Genomic DNA, 16,093 nt, shown 5'->3' with positions numbered 1-16,093 from the left:
GCAAAATTAAACAGATATAAAAATAATGTAAATAGAGGCAAACAAAATTCTCTTACGCTATAATACGATTCGATAATCGATTGTGTAGTGTAACAATGGTAGCGTCTGTAGTATTGTGAGTGAGTGAAGTGTTTGTTTGGGCTCAGGTTAAGGAAATCAACTTTAAGTTGAAAGAATAATACCGGAAAAATATTACTTCCGTTTTCTTCTGTGATTGAAATGGACTAAAGATTTTCGCATGCGAATTGGGAAATAATGCGTTGCGTTATTTTTAATGTATATTACCTTTTAAGGTACTACTTCTACTACTTTTTAGGTACTACCTTATAATTACTTAATGATTCATGAATATTAATACACATGGGACCACCCACTATTACATATTTCAATAAAACATGAAGTCTGTTGAAAAGTAGCTCTGAATATTCAAATGTCGTTCCTTACATAAAACTTTCACCTTCAATTGTTATTCAAATAAAATATTACCATTAATCACGTATTAATTGCCACTACGCCCTTACTTGTTCAAGGTGCTAAAACTTTGGTAAAGTCACTTTGTAAAATAGGTTACTTTCATAAATTATACACCATTTGTCGCCCTAATGATACACTTACAACTGGTTCAATAAAGGACAGTTATAGAAAGTTGAAAGGTCATATTTAACACGTGTATAATTAAAAGGGCAAATGAGGGAAATATAAAGGGATGGAAGAGACGACAGTCGTCAGTTCGGCTGAAGAATTCAATCAGAAAATACAAGAACTTCTTACATTTGTCACCGTAGATCCAGATTTTTAACGATGAGTTTCGTCAACAAAGTCGTGATTATAACCGGAGCTAGTTCTGGAATTGGGGCAGCTACAGCCATCCTTTTTTCTCAAGAAGGTGCGAACGTAGTTCTTGTGGGAAGGAACGAGATCAAGCTAGCTAGTGTAGCTAGGAAATGCGAGAACCCGCTTATTATTAAAGCAGATGTAACTGACATGGATGACGCGAAGAGAATGATCGCGGAAACAATCGACACTCACGGGAAAATAGACGTACTTGTAAACAATGCGGGCATTGTGAGATACGAGAGCATATTAGACGAGAACGTTCTAGAAACATTCGATGCTTTAATCGATACTAACTTACGAGCCCTGTTTAACATCACACGTTTAGCTGTACCGTACCTTATTGAAACTAAAGGGAATATTGTAAACATATCAAGTATTGCCGGAAAAATTGTTCCTGATTCAAGATTGGTTGCTTACGGCATTTCAAAAGCTGGAGTCGATAACTTTACTAAGGGACTCGCTTTGGAACTTTCGAAATATGGCGTGAGGGTCAACGCTATAAGTCCTGGGCCGGTGAAAACTGATATTTTGGAAAATGCTGGTGATGAAACTCCTTGGGAATGTTTTAGTGCAGCTATGCCTTTGGGTAAGGTGGGTGAACCTGATGATATAGGGCATCTGGTGCTGTTCTTGGCGAGTGATAAGGCTTGCAGTATTACTGGTGTTGATTATGTTTGTGATAATGGGGTTATGTTGAAGTAATCTAGTGTATGTAGAGTACTGTTTTATTTTTGGAATTTCTTCATGTTATAATTAATGTGTTTGTTAAAGTGTAGGTACCATGTTAAAGTGTGTTATTTTAGTTGATGTGACAACTTACAGTTTTAAGTGTAGTGTGTTATTAAGTGTCGTAAATGAAAATAAAGTTTCTTGAGAACAAAACATGAATTATCACGATATTTTTTTATTACTGTCTTAACATTTACCTACTTTTAATTGACTGTCTATAATTTATTAGGAGGAAATAAAATGATGAAGTTTTAATTCAAGATTTTTGAACAAAGATAAGTTATCGACGAGATTAAATTGAATTCTCTAGATGTTGGGTTTCCACAAATAATTTGATGATTATGATGCAGTAACACCCAGCATATATTTTTTAAAACTTACCTCTAGTCTTACTCTGCTTACTAGGCGACCCACTGCTGGACCTCTTAGCTGGCGACAGACTAGAACTGGTCTTCACACTCTTGGACGGGCTACTGGCACTCAGACTGGTGTCAGACGAGCTGCACTGACCGTTCGCACTGTTTGTCAGAACTAGGCCGTTGGTGGTCTGCTGTATTGAGGGTAAGACGTTTGGGTGGGGCACGTTGTTGATCGGTTGGGGTGTTGATGTTTGGGCACCTGTGGACAAAGGCACGTTAAATAAGTGGGACCAAAGTGGAGGAAGTAAGTGAAAGAACATTGAAGTCAAATGAAACGTCAAGTAGACCCACCCTTTCTGAGAAATAACAAGTTCTGACTAAGGAAGTATTTTAAGTTTGTTTTCGGTGAATAAAAATTGTCTCATGGATATGACACCTATTCGAAAAATATTCTCGCTATCAACTTCTTAGCTTTTGCTGACTCTACAATGTATACCAGCGAAAAGTTGAAGAGTTTGTTTGAACGCGCTAATCTCAGGAACTATTTGAAAATTATTCAGTTAGTCATAATTTGCGGAGGGCTATAGACCTTTTACACCTTATATCCGGATTCACGGAGTAGTTAACACTCACTTTCACTTAAAGTTACTTTAAATAACTTGACCATGTTGCCGATGAAAATTATTTCTTTTTTATTGGCGATGCAAAGATTCTAACTAGCGCCTCTAGTGTCAAAATTGTGAAGCAGTCTAAGAACGACACTTTGACAGATATCCGTACATTTTGTGTCAAAATACCGCGCGTCAAATTAAAAAGAAAAAAGTGACAGTGACATAAATTGTATAGAAAAGGCTGTCAGTGTCGTTCTTAGACAGCTTCTTAATGTCGCCACTAGAGGCGTGCGCGTAATCTTTGCATCGCCAATATAATAAATTACTATTTAAAAATATTAATAAAATATTAAATATCGAAACAAAACTTACTAAACACAGGATTAACATTGACGAGCTGGTGATGTGGTGTATTATGAACGGTGACGCCGAGCGAGTCCTCGCCGTCGGACGAGTCGTCCGACGAGTCGCCCGTGAACGGCATCGACCTTATCTGACTCGCGCGCTGAGAAAGAATACCATATTTTTATATAATCAGCACGTAAATATGACATTTACACACCAACAAATTCAATTGAAATAACTATGGAAATTACAGGTATGCATAGTGACAATCAAATAAGAGGAACAATAAAAATTGAACCTATTCTATTTTTTTTTGTTATTGAAATTGAATTTGTTGTTTGCTGTTGCCGCTGTTGGTATGCTTATTTTAAATAAATAACAATAAGTTTTGCAATAAAAAGGCATAATCTGCACGTAATAATATAAAGAGGAAACATTTGTTTGCTTGTTTGTAACCGATGTCTTTCACCGATTTGAAATTGGAATTCTTTCCGCGGATGCGGATGAAACCGCGGCAAAAAGGCTAGTATTATATAACCATAGTTGCAGTTTCGTATCTAGCTGAGTACCCGAGCGAGGTGTTAGCGCGAATGACACGATCAAACATCATATTTTTTAACTAGTGGCCCACGGTACGTGCTTCGCTACGTATAGGTACAGTCCACCATTTAGTTATAAAAAATTTGATAAATTAAGAACCGTTCGACCGATAGTATAGTCCGCACAAAGCCTAAACATTTACAGCCTTACTTATAAAATAATAAGTTATACTTAAGAGATGTTTAAGAAAAAATCTTACTTATAAACGTGGCTGAAATAAATCATTTTCTTAGCAATGTCTTAAATGAGCTGTCAAATTAAGTAGCCTCACACCCTTGTTTAACCCGCTAATTATCAAAATGGCTGGATTCTTACCAGCTGATTTTTCATTTCCGGTTTATTGACAGCTCAACTTTTTAATTTTATATTTTACGGATGCCATTGTTGCCATTACACAACGTTTTGATGACAAATATTTTTTTAAGCTACCAACATTCCGGTAGTGTTGAGAAATTAGTATGTTTTTATGTCATTATCTGTTCATTACTTAAGACATGCTTAAGCAACGTTTTTAGGTCAAAATAATTTAATCACTGCTTAAGGCTTTAAGTAGTAATTACTTAAAACAATGCTTAGAAGATGATTTGTTGATTTTTATAAGTAAGGCTGTTAGTTTGGACAGGTGAGCCCGTTCTTGAGTTATAAAATTACAACGTAAAGTGTATTTTTTTTTATATAGATGTAAAGTTGTACAAAACTTGTTGCGGCACATACCCCTTTAACAGTGGCATAGACGGGGACGGATATATCCTGGTAGCTGGTGGACTCGGGCATCGGCCGCGGACACGGCGGGGGACTTAGTTCCTCTTCTACTGATTGTTGGAGACCATCGTCTGCCACCTGTGGGTAAAGAATATGTATGTAGTTAGTACTTAATGGCGACGTTGTTGATTTTTACTTAGACACTGGTGATGTTTTTGGTGTACACTTGGAATAAATCGGTGTGACATGCGAATCAATTTATGTAATAAGAATGCCTATTTAAATTCTTGCACTGCATCATTTTTTGCTGAACAGGTTAATGTTCAGCTAAAAATGATGCAGTCATTATCATATACTTGAAAGTGGTACTACTATGCTCCCTAAGATTCAGATTCTGATTTATTTATTTGTAAGGCCGTATTCATAAAGAAAGCTGGTAGACGGCGCCGATTTACCAGCGCTTATCGGCGCTCTTTTATTCTGTAACAGTTGCTGTCTCATGTTTAGTGGAGTACGGGCAAATCCCCAGTTCTGAGTCAGCACTTCAGTAGTGGACGTTTTTGGGTGCGACGACGACGACAAGGTGATGTACCTGGTAGATCTTAGCCTCCCAGCTAGGGAAGCGGTGCAGCGGCGGCGTGGGCGGACGCGGCTGGTCGGACGCGGACGAGTCGCCCGTGGACGAGCCGCCGCGACTGTTGCCCTGCACTATCACGTTCACTGTGCCTTGCCATGCTGGTGTACGTTCTACAGGTAACATACACTACATACCTGATAGATCTTAGCCTCCCAGCTAGGGAAGCGGTGTAGCGGCGGCGTGGGCGGACGCGGCTGGTCGGACGCGGACGAGTCGCCCGTGGACGAGCCGCCGCGGCTGTTGCCTTGCACTATCACGTTTACTGTGCCTTGCCACGCTGGGGTTCGTTCTGCGATATATAAGAAGGTGTTATATGTGATGTTGTTTAATATAAATGTTGCATATTGAAATCTATATGAGGATATTGTTAGTTATTTTAATTTTATTAATAAGTTAATGATATACTTGTATAGCTACGAAGAAAGAATATAGCTCGATAATAGAGAAGAAGATAGCTCGTGTAAGCTGAAATGACGTGTGCCGCAAATAAGTTGGTGGGAAAAGCCATTTCAATTTAGAATTTAGACTACTAATAGTATAGTAAGTATAGATTAGTAATAGCATTTACTTTTGTAGACATATTCTCATACAGTCTTCAAATTATCACAAATCGTTAATAACTTCGATCTCTATAACTATTTATATTAAACTTTTTTCGTTAGATATCTAGGTTTTCTTGAAAACATAACAAACATAACAAAGATGAAATAGGTATCTTCATTTTCATATTATGTGGAGACATTGAAGATTGGTTGATATATGACATCTAAGTAAAACATATTAGAACAAGAACTGACCTCTGCTAGGAGTGTAAATCTCAGCGTAATCGTGCGTGGTGTCACCGTCGGTAGATGTGTTAGGCGTTGTTGGTAGCACCACTAAATTTTCTACTGCAGCCTGAAACAGAACACATTCAGTGGTTAATATTTTTTTAATTATGAAGCTACTCTTTATCAATAGCTAAGGGTAGTCAGAGCCAATGGGGTGTCGGGTTGCCTCAGTTACTGAAACCGAGGAGGTCAGATAGGCAGTCGTAAGGTAATTAGAAGCCAAGTGGGTTTTGTAGAATGTCTTAGAAACTTTAAAACTATATAACTGCAGAATGCATGCGTACAATATTTATGAACACTCCTTATAAAAACTTTTTCTATTAACTTCAGTAATATACTTAAAACCTTCTTCTAAGTCTGACTTATACTACCTACATTGAAAACCGCACGCATTGAACCGTGACATAATTACTCTTTTTTTTGAAGTAGGTAGGTTAAAAAAGTACTTACAGCTAAATCATCAGCCAATAAGCTGGCAGTGGTCCTCTCATCCATAGTCCTATTCATGGTGTTCAACCCCGGAGGGTTGGCAGCATTGACGTTATTCGCTATGTTGGTAGTACCGATGGACAGGTTCCTTCTATGCCGCACCGGTGTACTGTAGTGGGGCTCCGAAGAGTTTATTGGTAACTGTTGAATTTGAAATTGGAATTTTAGAACACTGATTTAAAAATTATATAAGAAGGCCAACTTTTACTATCAACATAAACTGTATATTTCTTAAAACAACTGTTTACTATGAATTTTTATGTTCTATTTTCAAAGTAAACAGTCGTTTTAAGAAAACTGAAGTTTGTGTTGTCGGTGAACCTTAGCCTAAGTAGGATTTAATAAAAGAACAGTGACAACATGTAAGGCTGATGAGATTTTAAGAAACAGCGAAGGCAGCTAAAAATGTTAAGTAGAATTAAGAGAAAGCTTAATATGTTTTAATAAAAACAATGTTTTTAGAGCAGGTTCCTGGTTAGTAAGGCACCTTTAAAATTAAATTTTGAATTAAATCAGTGAAATAGACAACCAATCTAATGGTTACCCTATGGCACTAAAACTTGGTCATAATTCTAATAATAAATGTGAACATGTATGCCAAATAATGAAAACAATGTTCAACAATAATATAATACTAAAACAATCACCTAGCGAAGTGACAGTTGTTGCAAAATAATTGATACACCAATATTCGCCTTAAAAAATTGATATTACAAAAAGTAAATACATAACAGAAATAACGTAGGGACATAAATGAAATTATTAGCTGTGCTTTAACAAATTAAGTGATCATGTAATTTTTCAGCTGAATAATATTTCATAAAAGTAAAAATACCGTACAAATAAGTAGAAAATGTGTGAATACACATGACATAGTGCAATTAAATAAACATTGCATTTAACATAGACATTAGCGAGTGACATGTTGCAAAACAATAATTCTAGTAGCTAGCGCCCTATCGGCTACAACAAACTACCTGAGGCCCTTCTAGGCTTTCTGAACGACGTCGGTTTGAGGCCAAAAGACTCGATGTGGCTCGAGGAGAACCGTCATCTGTCCTCACTTCTAGAGAGAGACTTGCTCGAGTTGGTAAAAACTGGGGGAAGGTGGAATAAACTTGTAGGAAGGGTTCAAGAGGTATATAAATGTTACATAGGTTTTATTTAAATATATAAGAATTTTGTAGTGATAGAAACTTTTTTTGATATAAAGAAGCTGTTCTAATCAGTAGGTAATATGAATCATTTTATTCATGAGTTTTATTCAGATCCTACAAACAAAAGTAATTGAAATGTGTCCCCGTATTTAATATGAATCGTTTTATAAGTTTTATTTAGCTCCTACAATCAAAACGAATTGAAATGTGTCCACTTAAAAAGAGTCCTTTCAAATTGTAAAGCAATAAACTTTTATAACATCATGAATTAATTTGAGTGTCTTTATTAATTTAAGAGTTTTAAATAAGTAATTTATCCCTTTCAATTGCCAATAAAATTTATATTTAATTGGTCATTCAAATCTTTCTTTTCTATATGGCAATGATTGAAAGCTGTTAAAGCATCATGTATTAATGTTTGGAAGCTTTGATTAGCTTTTTATTTTTAACTCTACAAAAAAAATGTAAGCTCTTCCATGAACTAATGACTTAATGTTGATGGCCATGTTTACTTATTTAAAATAATGTGTAAATATTATTATGTATAGTAAATTAATATTTGGAATAGAATGTAATGTTTTAAGGAATTGAAAATTCATCCAGCTGTTTCCCACAGTTCCTACTGCATCACATGGAAACCACTTCCCATTTTTGGATGAAACAGGCCCAGAGAAAGTATAGATTCCCAACAGTGGAAGAATAAGTCATATAAGTTCAGTACAGACAAACTTAGTGTAGTGTATGTCATGTACTAAAGGTATTCTAATATAGGACAAGGAACTTTGTTATTAACATTTTAAGTCTTCTTACTTGCAATTAAGAGATTTATATTGTTATAAATACTTACAGTACAATTCCTACTCCCCGAAGCGGCAATATGGTTCCTAAGCAGTTCTAGTTGCTGGTTGCAGCGGTCGTTCTGTTCCCTGAGTAACTGGTTCTGTTGTTCCAACTCCCTCAGCTTGTTGGTCACCCACTCCTTGATGCGGGCCGCCTTCGCTTCCACCTGTTTCGCGTCCTGGAGTCTTAGCTGCTTCTGTCAACAGGATGCTTAAGTTGTAGCAATTTGTATGAAACTTACGATTTTTGTAAGAGTTCGTTTTTAAATTATTTGGCAAGGTAGGTGTAGATATAGTGTACTTTGGATTAAAAAACATAATTTATGAAGATGATTTCAATTAAAATATAAAGCTTATACTTGCGAGGAGATAACTTAGTTAATAATAAGCTTATTAGAATATAAAAATAGTTTAATGAAAAAAGAGATGATGGTATTTTTTGCGCACTGAAACCACAAGATCCGTTTTATCGTAAAGTATCTATTAAATCCTGAATCGTTTGATTTCACGATTGTAACAAAGTCTATTTAAAACATCTAAGAAGTTTCAATTACTTTTATTTCTACAATATAACATGAGCTTTAGTATAAATCCAATATCGAATAAATCGTATTTACCTAATAATCATTGCTTCGGAAATCTAAATTGTCATTACTTCAGAAGGTAGTTTAGAAATTATTATTCATTAAATAGTTAGTTTTTCTTTGTTTACCTGCATTCTTCCTTTGTAACACTTTCCAATTTCATATCAGACAGGCAATGAACTTGCAAAACAAATAAAGGCATTCCGTGGAACATTTCAAAACTATTTGCATTAACTAACACCATCTTATAATAACTTTTCATTCATTAAACTTAAATATAATTTCGGAAAAATTGTTTACCATCACGAACTATTACAATGTCAAAATGACATTTCTAAGTTCAAGTCACTTTCTCTATGGTTCGGCCCAAGTTCAGAAACCGGTTATGACGACAAAGCCCATCAACAAAAAATATAGGGGCGCGTTCATAACAAAAAAAGGTTTTTAGATTCAGAAGACTGTGTATAAAATGTATGTCGTGCTTTTACATGGCTAGCTTTATAAGACTCTACTAACGATAAAACACTGTGCTTTTAATTTCTGAATGTACTTATGAGAATGTTTATGAGTTTACATGATTGAAGCGGTGTGCAGTCATACCTGTTCCTCTATTTGGCCCTCTAGCCGCGTAATGGCCCGAGGTGCACCATCAGTGCCCGCTGGCCATTCGCACAGCCGCTGCTCCATGGCGCGGACCTATAACAAAAGAAAATAACATAAATAAACACTCGATAAAACAAAAGAAACACCAGCTTTGAGAAGATTAGCTCTCATGGCTCGATAGACTTATAAAACGTGACGAGTGAAATTTATACACGCTAGACTGAAGTTTAAAACAGCATTTCGACCATGCAATAAGCAGCTTATGTTTAAGCTGTCGCAATAAACCAACCACAACGACATGTCGGGACACCACGAGATTTAAAACCAAGCCACGATGTTGCAACTGTTGTGTGGATAGATAAGTATCAAGGTATTGTGGTGGCTAGTTTCAAGCGTGGCTAACCGCATTATGCTTGATATGTGCGCTATTGTTACCTATTGCATATTGCACCGTATCATGGAAATGGAAATTGGGTATTTTTGAAATGCGTACGGGCTCATTCTGCATGCGCTGAGAGGAAAATATGTTTTGCCGAATATTTCGTATTTATGAGGAGTTTGCTCTCACTGATACCTACTCACGACAGAATTCAAAAGTAAGTAAGTAAGCTCTTGTTTTAAGTTGACGAATATTCACTGTACAAAACTCACTAAGTATAAGATTCAACATAAAATCAATTTTACATTAAAAAAAAAATAAAACAATACCTATTGGCACAGTTATTTATTGCGTACCTACAGCTTGAATATTATTGTTTGTTTTAATAAAATGCGTAGAAGCAAGCGCATTCAAACATGTTGGTTGAGTTGATTAATCCAATCACGAAGTGGGGATTAACTAGTATTACTCTGAATTGAAACAACGGTTATCCGATACGGGAAGGATTATCGTCACCTCACCCTCGTTTGAGTTGCTACCGATATGGATAATGATTCAGTTTCAGAATTAATCAAGCCTGACTTGAAAACAGAGAAATGAAATTAGAACATTTGAATATTTAAGCGGTACATTAAAATAAATAGTAGTTAATCACTAGTATCGTAAGTTTCTACATTTGGTGACTAGAAACAAAAGAGATACTTAGTATTATCTAGGATTCAAGCTTCAAGCCCTCATCACATCAAATTCATTCGGAATGGATCCGAAGTTTAATCGCAAAATCTAACAGCTAGATAGATGTTAGTATCTCACTAACAACGAGTAGGTATATGTAAGTATTGATTCTCCTCCAATAATGTCAACGATACTAGAAACTATACATATGCGCAGCTAATACTCAAAATCGCTGAAGCATATTAGTAAACAGCATTCCGATGGCTTCACGTCTCAGTATTTCGTCGCTGAATCATCCGAGTTACTACAGTCTACAGTCTACATGTCCATAATCCTTATACAAGTAGCCTGCGCCGACGTGGTCCCATTTCCGCTGTTATAAAATTCGACGTGAGCTGCTTTTTACAACCTAGTAAATTAGTTCCTTGAACCTGATTTGTATTTCGTGTAGCCTATAAGGATGATGTAGTCCAAAACTATATCCCCATTCATAATTCACCAGATAGGTAAAACAATATTAAGTTTTATGTAGTTAAGTATCTTGCAAAGGTGTGTGCTTCTGGTTCAAGCGCGCTCCGAATTTGTCGGCTCATCGCTCAAGGGAGTTTATTGTTTATTATATGAAAGTTAATGCATGGACCTGCCTAGTTTTACAATAGGCGTTTGAAGAACAAAGAAAGGTGAATCGTCGGGTGAAGGATACGCCCAGGAATAGCTCGCATTAATCACGAACGCTATAATTTGCCTGACTCACGACAAGAGGGGACGCTACGAATATCGGGAACTTTCTAAATCGGGCAACACTCGGACAGGGGCCCGATGAAAAATAAGCAATAGTTTGCACTTACTCATAACGAGAAATCTTAGTGATGACTGAAGTTTATTTATAACCATAGAAAAAAAGATAAAGGTAATATCACACGTTGCAAATTGAATTCGCGGTCAACTGTGAACAACAAGTGAGTGTTAACACAGGGCTAGTTCATTACTACACGCTGTCTAATTAAACTTGCAGCGATTAATTGTACTGTAAACAACTTCCTTGTTTATTCAGCTTCAACCGGTAGTTAATTTTGTAATGACTTTGTTAGGAAACGAGTAATAAAGGCGAGGTGTTAAATTAATGTTAATTGGTGTGTATTCTATTCTTGTCACCCAAAAACGGTCATTATACATAGAACTATTCAACGATAAATCTCTATACCTACAGCAGGATTTGAAAAAGGAACATTATTTTTCGGATTAAAATTAGTCAACTGTCGCCGCTCCGTGATTTATGGTTTATAAATAAATCGCTACTGAACGCATCGGTAAGCGCCGGCGGATATGACAAAATCGTTTTATTACTTTTCATTGTTTATTATAAGTTATATTTTTAATTCAAGTAGTGTGATATTCAAGTTGCTCCTAATATTTATTTTATATTATTAAAGACGTTCAGCAATGACTTATTGGAACGGAATTAATTTCCAAAAGGACGTTACCGGAGCTTACTCGTGAGTCGCGCAAATTATATGAATGATTAATTCAATTCAGATGACGGGATATGCCAATCTCGCCTGAGAAATTAATTCCAACTAGGTAACTCGGCTTGTCGCGTGTAAGAGCTATCCCACCCAAAACAAAAATGTGAAAGACTGCCAAGTTCGATAATATGGGAATGCTTCGCCTATAAAAGAAGTGAGATCTGAATAAGTACCAAGTTCCATACACATACCTCAGTTAAAAATAGTTACTTTTTAATGATGTTACTTGGCAAGTTTTCATACACCTTGTTATAAACCTACTAAATGCAATGAATCAAGTATTTAATTTTCTATTAAAACTTGCCAAGTAATCATCATTAAAAAGTAACTATTTTTAACTGAGGTATGTGTATGGAACTTGGTACTTATTCAGATCTCACTTCTTTTATAGGCGAAGCATTCCCATATTATCGAACTTGGCAGTCTTTCACATTTTGTTTTGGGTGGGATTTCATTTATTTTTGTAAGGTTGTTTATTTTATTTTTTCTTATGATGAAGTTAGTTAAAGAAATGTCTCATTTATACTATTTTTAGATTTTTAATATGCACTATGTTTCTTACAAAGAAATGAACTAGATTAACTAAATGGACTAGATTTACCAACTGACTGACATGACATGTTATCATATATTATGTTCGTGGATCAAAGTTACACATTCGTTATTTTCGAAAGTGATTCACACTTGGCCGTTTTCAGATTTTTACTTTACTTTGACTAAATACAAACCTTTGTACCATTCGAAGATATATTATATAAATATAGATAAATTTAGTTCGTTTTAGTTCCTTAGGGGTATAAATTTACACCGGGTATAAAACACCTTCATTATTTTGAAACCGACTCACACTTGGCCATTTTCAGATTTTTCCCTTTACCTTGACATAAAGACCTACCTCCATGCCAAATTTCAAGTCAATACGACCATTGGAAGTGGTCTAGGTTTTTGATGAGTGAGTCAGTGAATAAGTGAATCAGTGTATAGTAAAAATAGCGATTTTCTGACGTCAATATCTCAAGACCTACAATAGGTATATTAATGAAATTTTGTATTTTAGATAAGTGAGGGGGTCTCAACAGATACTAGAAATTTGATATGCGTAAATAAAATAGATTTTGAGTTACAGGGGGGTCGAATTTGGCCCGAAATGGTTCGTGTAATATAACCCACGGCCGGTGTGTCGCTTTTTTGCTCGAACTTGGCGGACACACTGCCGTGTGTCTAGATGGATTGATAGCGCTCGTAGGAATCTAATATTTTTGAGACTCCAGTTTAGAAGTATGTTAAATTGAACACGTTACACTTACTAGGTAACTCTAGTTTTAGTTTTAACATATTATTATGTACGACCCTTAAAATTATGTACATAATGATTTTTATAAAAAGTCGGGTCGAGCAGGCAGTAATTTTATCTTATTGAAGGAAACTTAGCTTTATGCTAGCATTTAGAGTACTTGATTAGGTGCCTATACTACTAAAGATTGTATCTGAAGAGGTAAGTAAGTACTTAGCCACCGTTAGAGATTACGTTTACTGCCTTATATTCGAGGAGAGTGCTAACTATAATAGGTGATTTTTTTTAAATCCAGGGTCTCCCTAACTTAGAAGACATATAAAATGAGTAATTAGAAGTGTTATACTTAAAACTTGCTAGCGTACCTAAAGATTATTTACCTATCTAGGTACTTATCCATGCTAGACAGAGAACTAAAAATAACTTGAAAACAAAATCAAACACCCTCTTGAGTGGGTATATAACACACATAATTGACGATAGTAACATGTTTTGAAGCGCAATCAATCTGTACTCTTGCCTGACGCATTCCATTTGGCGCCAAAAATAGATCAAAAGTTCCAATCTTAGAGAATATAACTAACCGGAGACGCCATTACTATGTATAACTCCTTTACTGACGAAAGTATGAGAGAGCAGCTGGTCTAACTCGTTAAATCTGATAAATCTGATTTGTGTTTTTCAATATTGTGCGTGAGATTGTGCGTGCGTAATGATGTGATTGTATGTATGCGTGAGCCATTCACTATTGTTGCTTTGCCTCTTCCCCCAAAAGTAAATCGGCAGACATTTTACAGACTTGTGCTTATAGGGCGGCTCCTGTTAGTTAAATGCTCTTAGTTTCGAATACGTATCGTAATCGCTTGCTAGGATGTGAGACATCCGTACTTCTTGGTAGTTATTCGATTTCGGGAACTAAGTGGGTGGTTAGATTTGTCTTTGAAAAGTGTAAAGTGTTTTTTAAGGAAAGAAAAGCAGCTGTTTGGCCATTCAAAGTTTTCTTTTTAAGAAGTATTCTCGGAGTTTTATTGTTTGTTGAATAGTGTTTTCGAAAGTATGTCTCGAGCTCAACCATATTGGTTGCTAACCAGCTGCCGCGTGCTCACCAAACTGACCTACGTCAATCAGGAATAGAAAAATTTCGTTGGCTTTATTCTCAGATGTTCATTCTCCAAAACATTGTTTCAAAATACACAAGTTTCTTTATGGTAAGGTAAGGGAAAAAGGAAGAGGTTCTCAATTCTGTTTTGTTTTTTAATGAAATCCTGCTCTCCAAGCAAATCTCTTCACCACCACAATTTAATGTGACTAGGTAAATAGAATCTAGAAAAGTAGTAAGAGAACTTTATTCCGCAGCCTCTCTGGAACTGGATCTAATCTAACTTTGTTTGCTTACAGTTTGTTTCTTTGCTGATCTTTCCTAAATAAGTTTATTGGAGACACTTTGTTAAGTACTTATTTAGAAGAAGACAGGACACAGGAGATTTCATCTTTATAATTTAGGAAGCGTTTGTTAATTGCGAATTATAATATCAGGTCTGTGTACCGATGTGAGATTGGGTTTTGACATTAGATTCGTATAAATTATGATAAATCAAAATAATAAATGCTCAAGCCCCTTTACAAATAATTTAAAAAGATTAACGAAAATGCTTTGTGCGTTGGTTTACCTACATAATAAGGAAATAGTGCCAAAATGCAAAATAACGTTCTTGTTGTAGTTCTAGTTCCTGTTCGTTTGTTATGATAAGCATACGTTTATAAACAACTTATAGAATTTCGTTAATCAAACATCTCGTTTCCGCCATAACAGGGCCATATTCTGCCATTTTATTATTCAAGTGCAGAGAATAAGGTTATTGTTTAAAATTGTCTATGCCCCGATTTGGTAGACTCTAGGCCTTATCCTGACATCCACCTAAGTACATTAGTCCTAATTTCCATTTGGCTAATTTCTAAAGCCACAATGGCCGTCCGTCTGTTACATTTTATTCCAAGCCCTGCCAACCGTGAAAGTGGGTTGGTCCCTCTTCAATCACTGTATTTGGACAATTCGTCTCCGATCGGTGTTTTAGGACGAAATTTAATTCGGCCTTGATATTTTGAGTAAATAGAAATTAAATTTTGTGATACAATGTATCTAAAGGATGGAAAATGTTTGCTATCGTTAGCTTACAAGTAAGACAGGCAGTTTTGAGACACTTCAATCAAGTCTTAACGAAGAGACCAAATTAATTCTGCTGCTACAGAACTAATATAATAAGACATATTTACATGCTTGTTGTACAATCTAATCTTGAATACATGTAATTAGTAGTTCATTACATCTAGGTTTGCATAATTAACTCTAATTAAGACTAATTATAACAGATCAACGGCAAAATATTTGTAGTACTTTAGCCTAAAAATATTTTTTTTAAGAATATCGTGAATTCAATCATAGTTTTTAGTCTGCCTCATGCCGAACAAATACCTCATCATTGTTACGTGTGTACCTTTCATCTTCATACTGATTTACCTAAGAGCCCAAACCTACTATCGACTGTCTAAAAGTTTTTAGTGTAGGTACTCTTAGTCAGAACATTTAGAATTACTTTTGGGTATGCGAAGTAGTAAGTAGGTAGTTGCCTTAAGACATGGGTGAAGTCGGGAAGTAGCTAGTGTACCTATATTATAATATACATGTAGTTATATGCACGTGGGTTTTGCTAGACCGCAGTGCAGTGTAATAATTAGCAATAGTGGCAACATAAATCTCTCGGCATGACAACGTTTCTGCATTAGGAACACTTGAAACTAGCTAAGTCTGACAATTTGGCGTGCGTCGTACAAATACTTAGACGGGGTGCTGATTTATGATATCCTTTAAGTAAAATATACTTAGAGAGGAAACTTTG

The 16,093-nt window shown here is 35.7% G+C and overlaps 2 protein-coding genes across 18 annotated transcripts in view; one reads left to right on the top strand and one right to left on the bottom strand.

Moving 5' to 3' along the window:
* Positions 1–16,093, bottom strand: part of LOC110372116 (uncharacterized protein) — a 347,254-nt gene that overhangs the window by 19,114 nt on the left and 312,047 nt on the right. For 13 of the 17 annotated variants that reach the window (XM_064038470.1, XM_064038468.1, XM_064038472.1 and 10 more), the window contains 9 exons: positions 9,320–9,415; positions 8,144–8,332; positions 7,117–7,236; positions 6,101–6,280; positions 5,618–5,717; positions 4,955–5,109; positions 4,196–4,321; positions 2,909–3,041; positions 1,948–2,184 (listed from right to left, as the gene is read on the bottom strand). In XM_064038470.1, coding sequence (XP_063894540.1) covers positions 1,948–2,184; positions 2,909–3,041; positions 4,196–4,321; positions 4,955–5,109; positions 5,618–5,717; positions 6,101–6,280; positions 7,117–7,236; positions 8,144–8,332; positions 9,320–9,415 — 1,336 coding nt within the window. The remainder of the gene's footprint in view (positions 1–1,947; positions 2,185–2,908; positions 3,042–4,195; positions 4,322–4,954; positions 5,110–5,617; positions 5,718–6,100; positions 6,281–7,116; positions 7,237–8,143; positions 8,333–9,319; positions 9,416–16,093) is intronic. The other 4 variants (XM_064038469.1, XM_064038483.1, XM_064038484.1 and 1 more) reach the window with 2 other exon arrangements.
* LOC135117930 (3-oxoacyl-[acyl-carrier-protein] reductase FabG-like) lies at positions 747–1,539 on the top strand. Its single transcript, XM_064038486.1, has one exon. The coding sequence runs from the start codon at positions 802–804 to the stop codon at positions 1,537–1,539; it is 738 nt and encodes a 245-aa protein (XP_063894556.1). The 5' UTR covers positions 747–801.

The sequence above is a fragment of the Helicoverpa armigera genome, chromosome 16 (genome assembly GCF_030705265.1).
Source record: "Helicoverpa armigera isolate CAAS_96S chromosome 16, ASM3070526v1, whole genome shotgun sequence".
Lineage (NCBI taxonomy): Eukaryota > Metazoa > Arthropoda > Insecta > Lepidoptera > Noctuidae > Helicoverpa > Helicoverpa armigera.
This window is presented reverse-complemented; position numbering and strand designations above follow the sequence as displayed.

Excerpts from the sequence above, each read along its gene's own strand:
- LOC135117930 (XM_064038486.1), top strand. The coding sequence starts at position 802 with ATGAGTTTCGTCAACAAAGTCGTGATTATAACCGGAGCTAGTTCTGGA.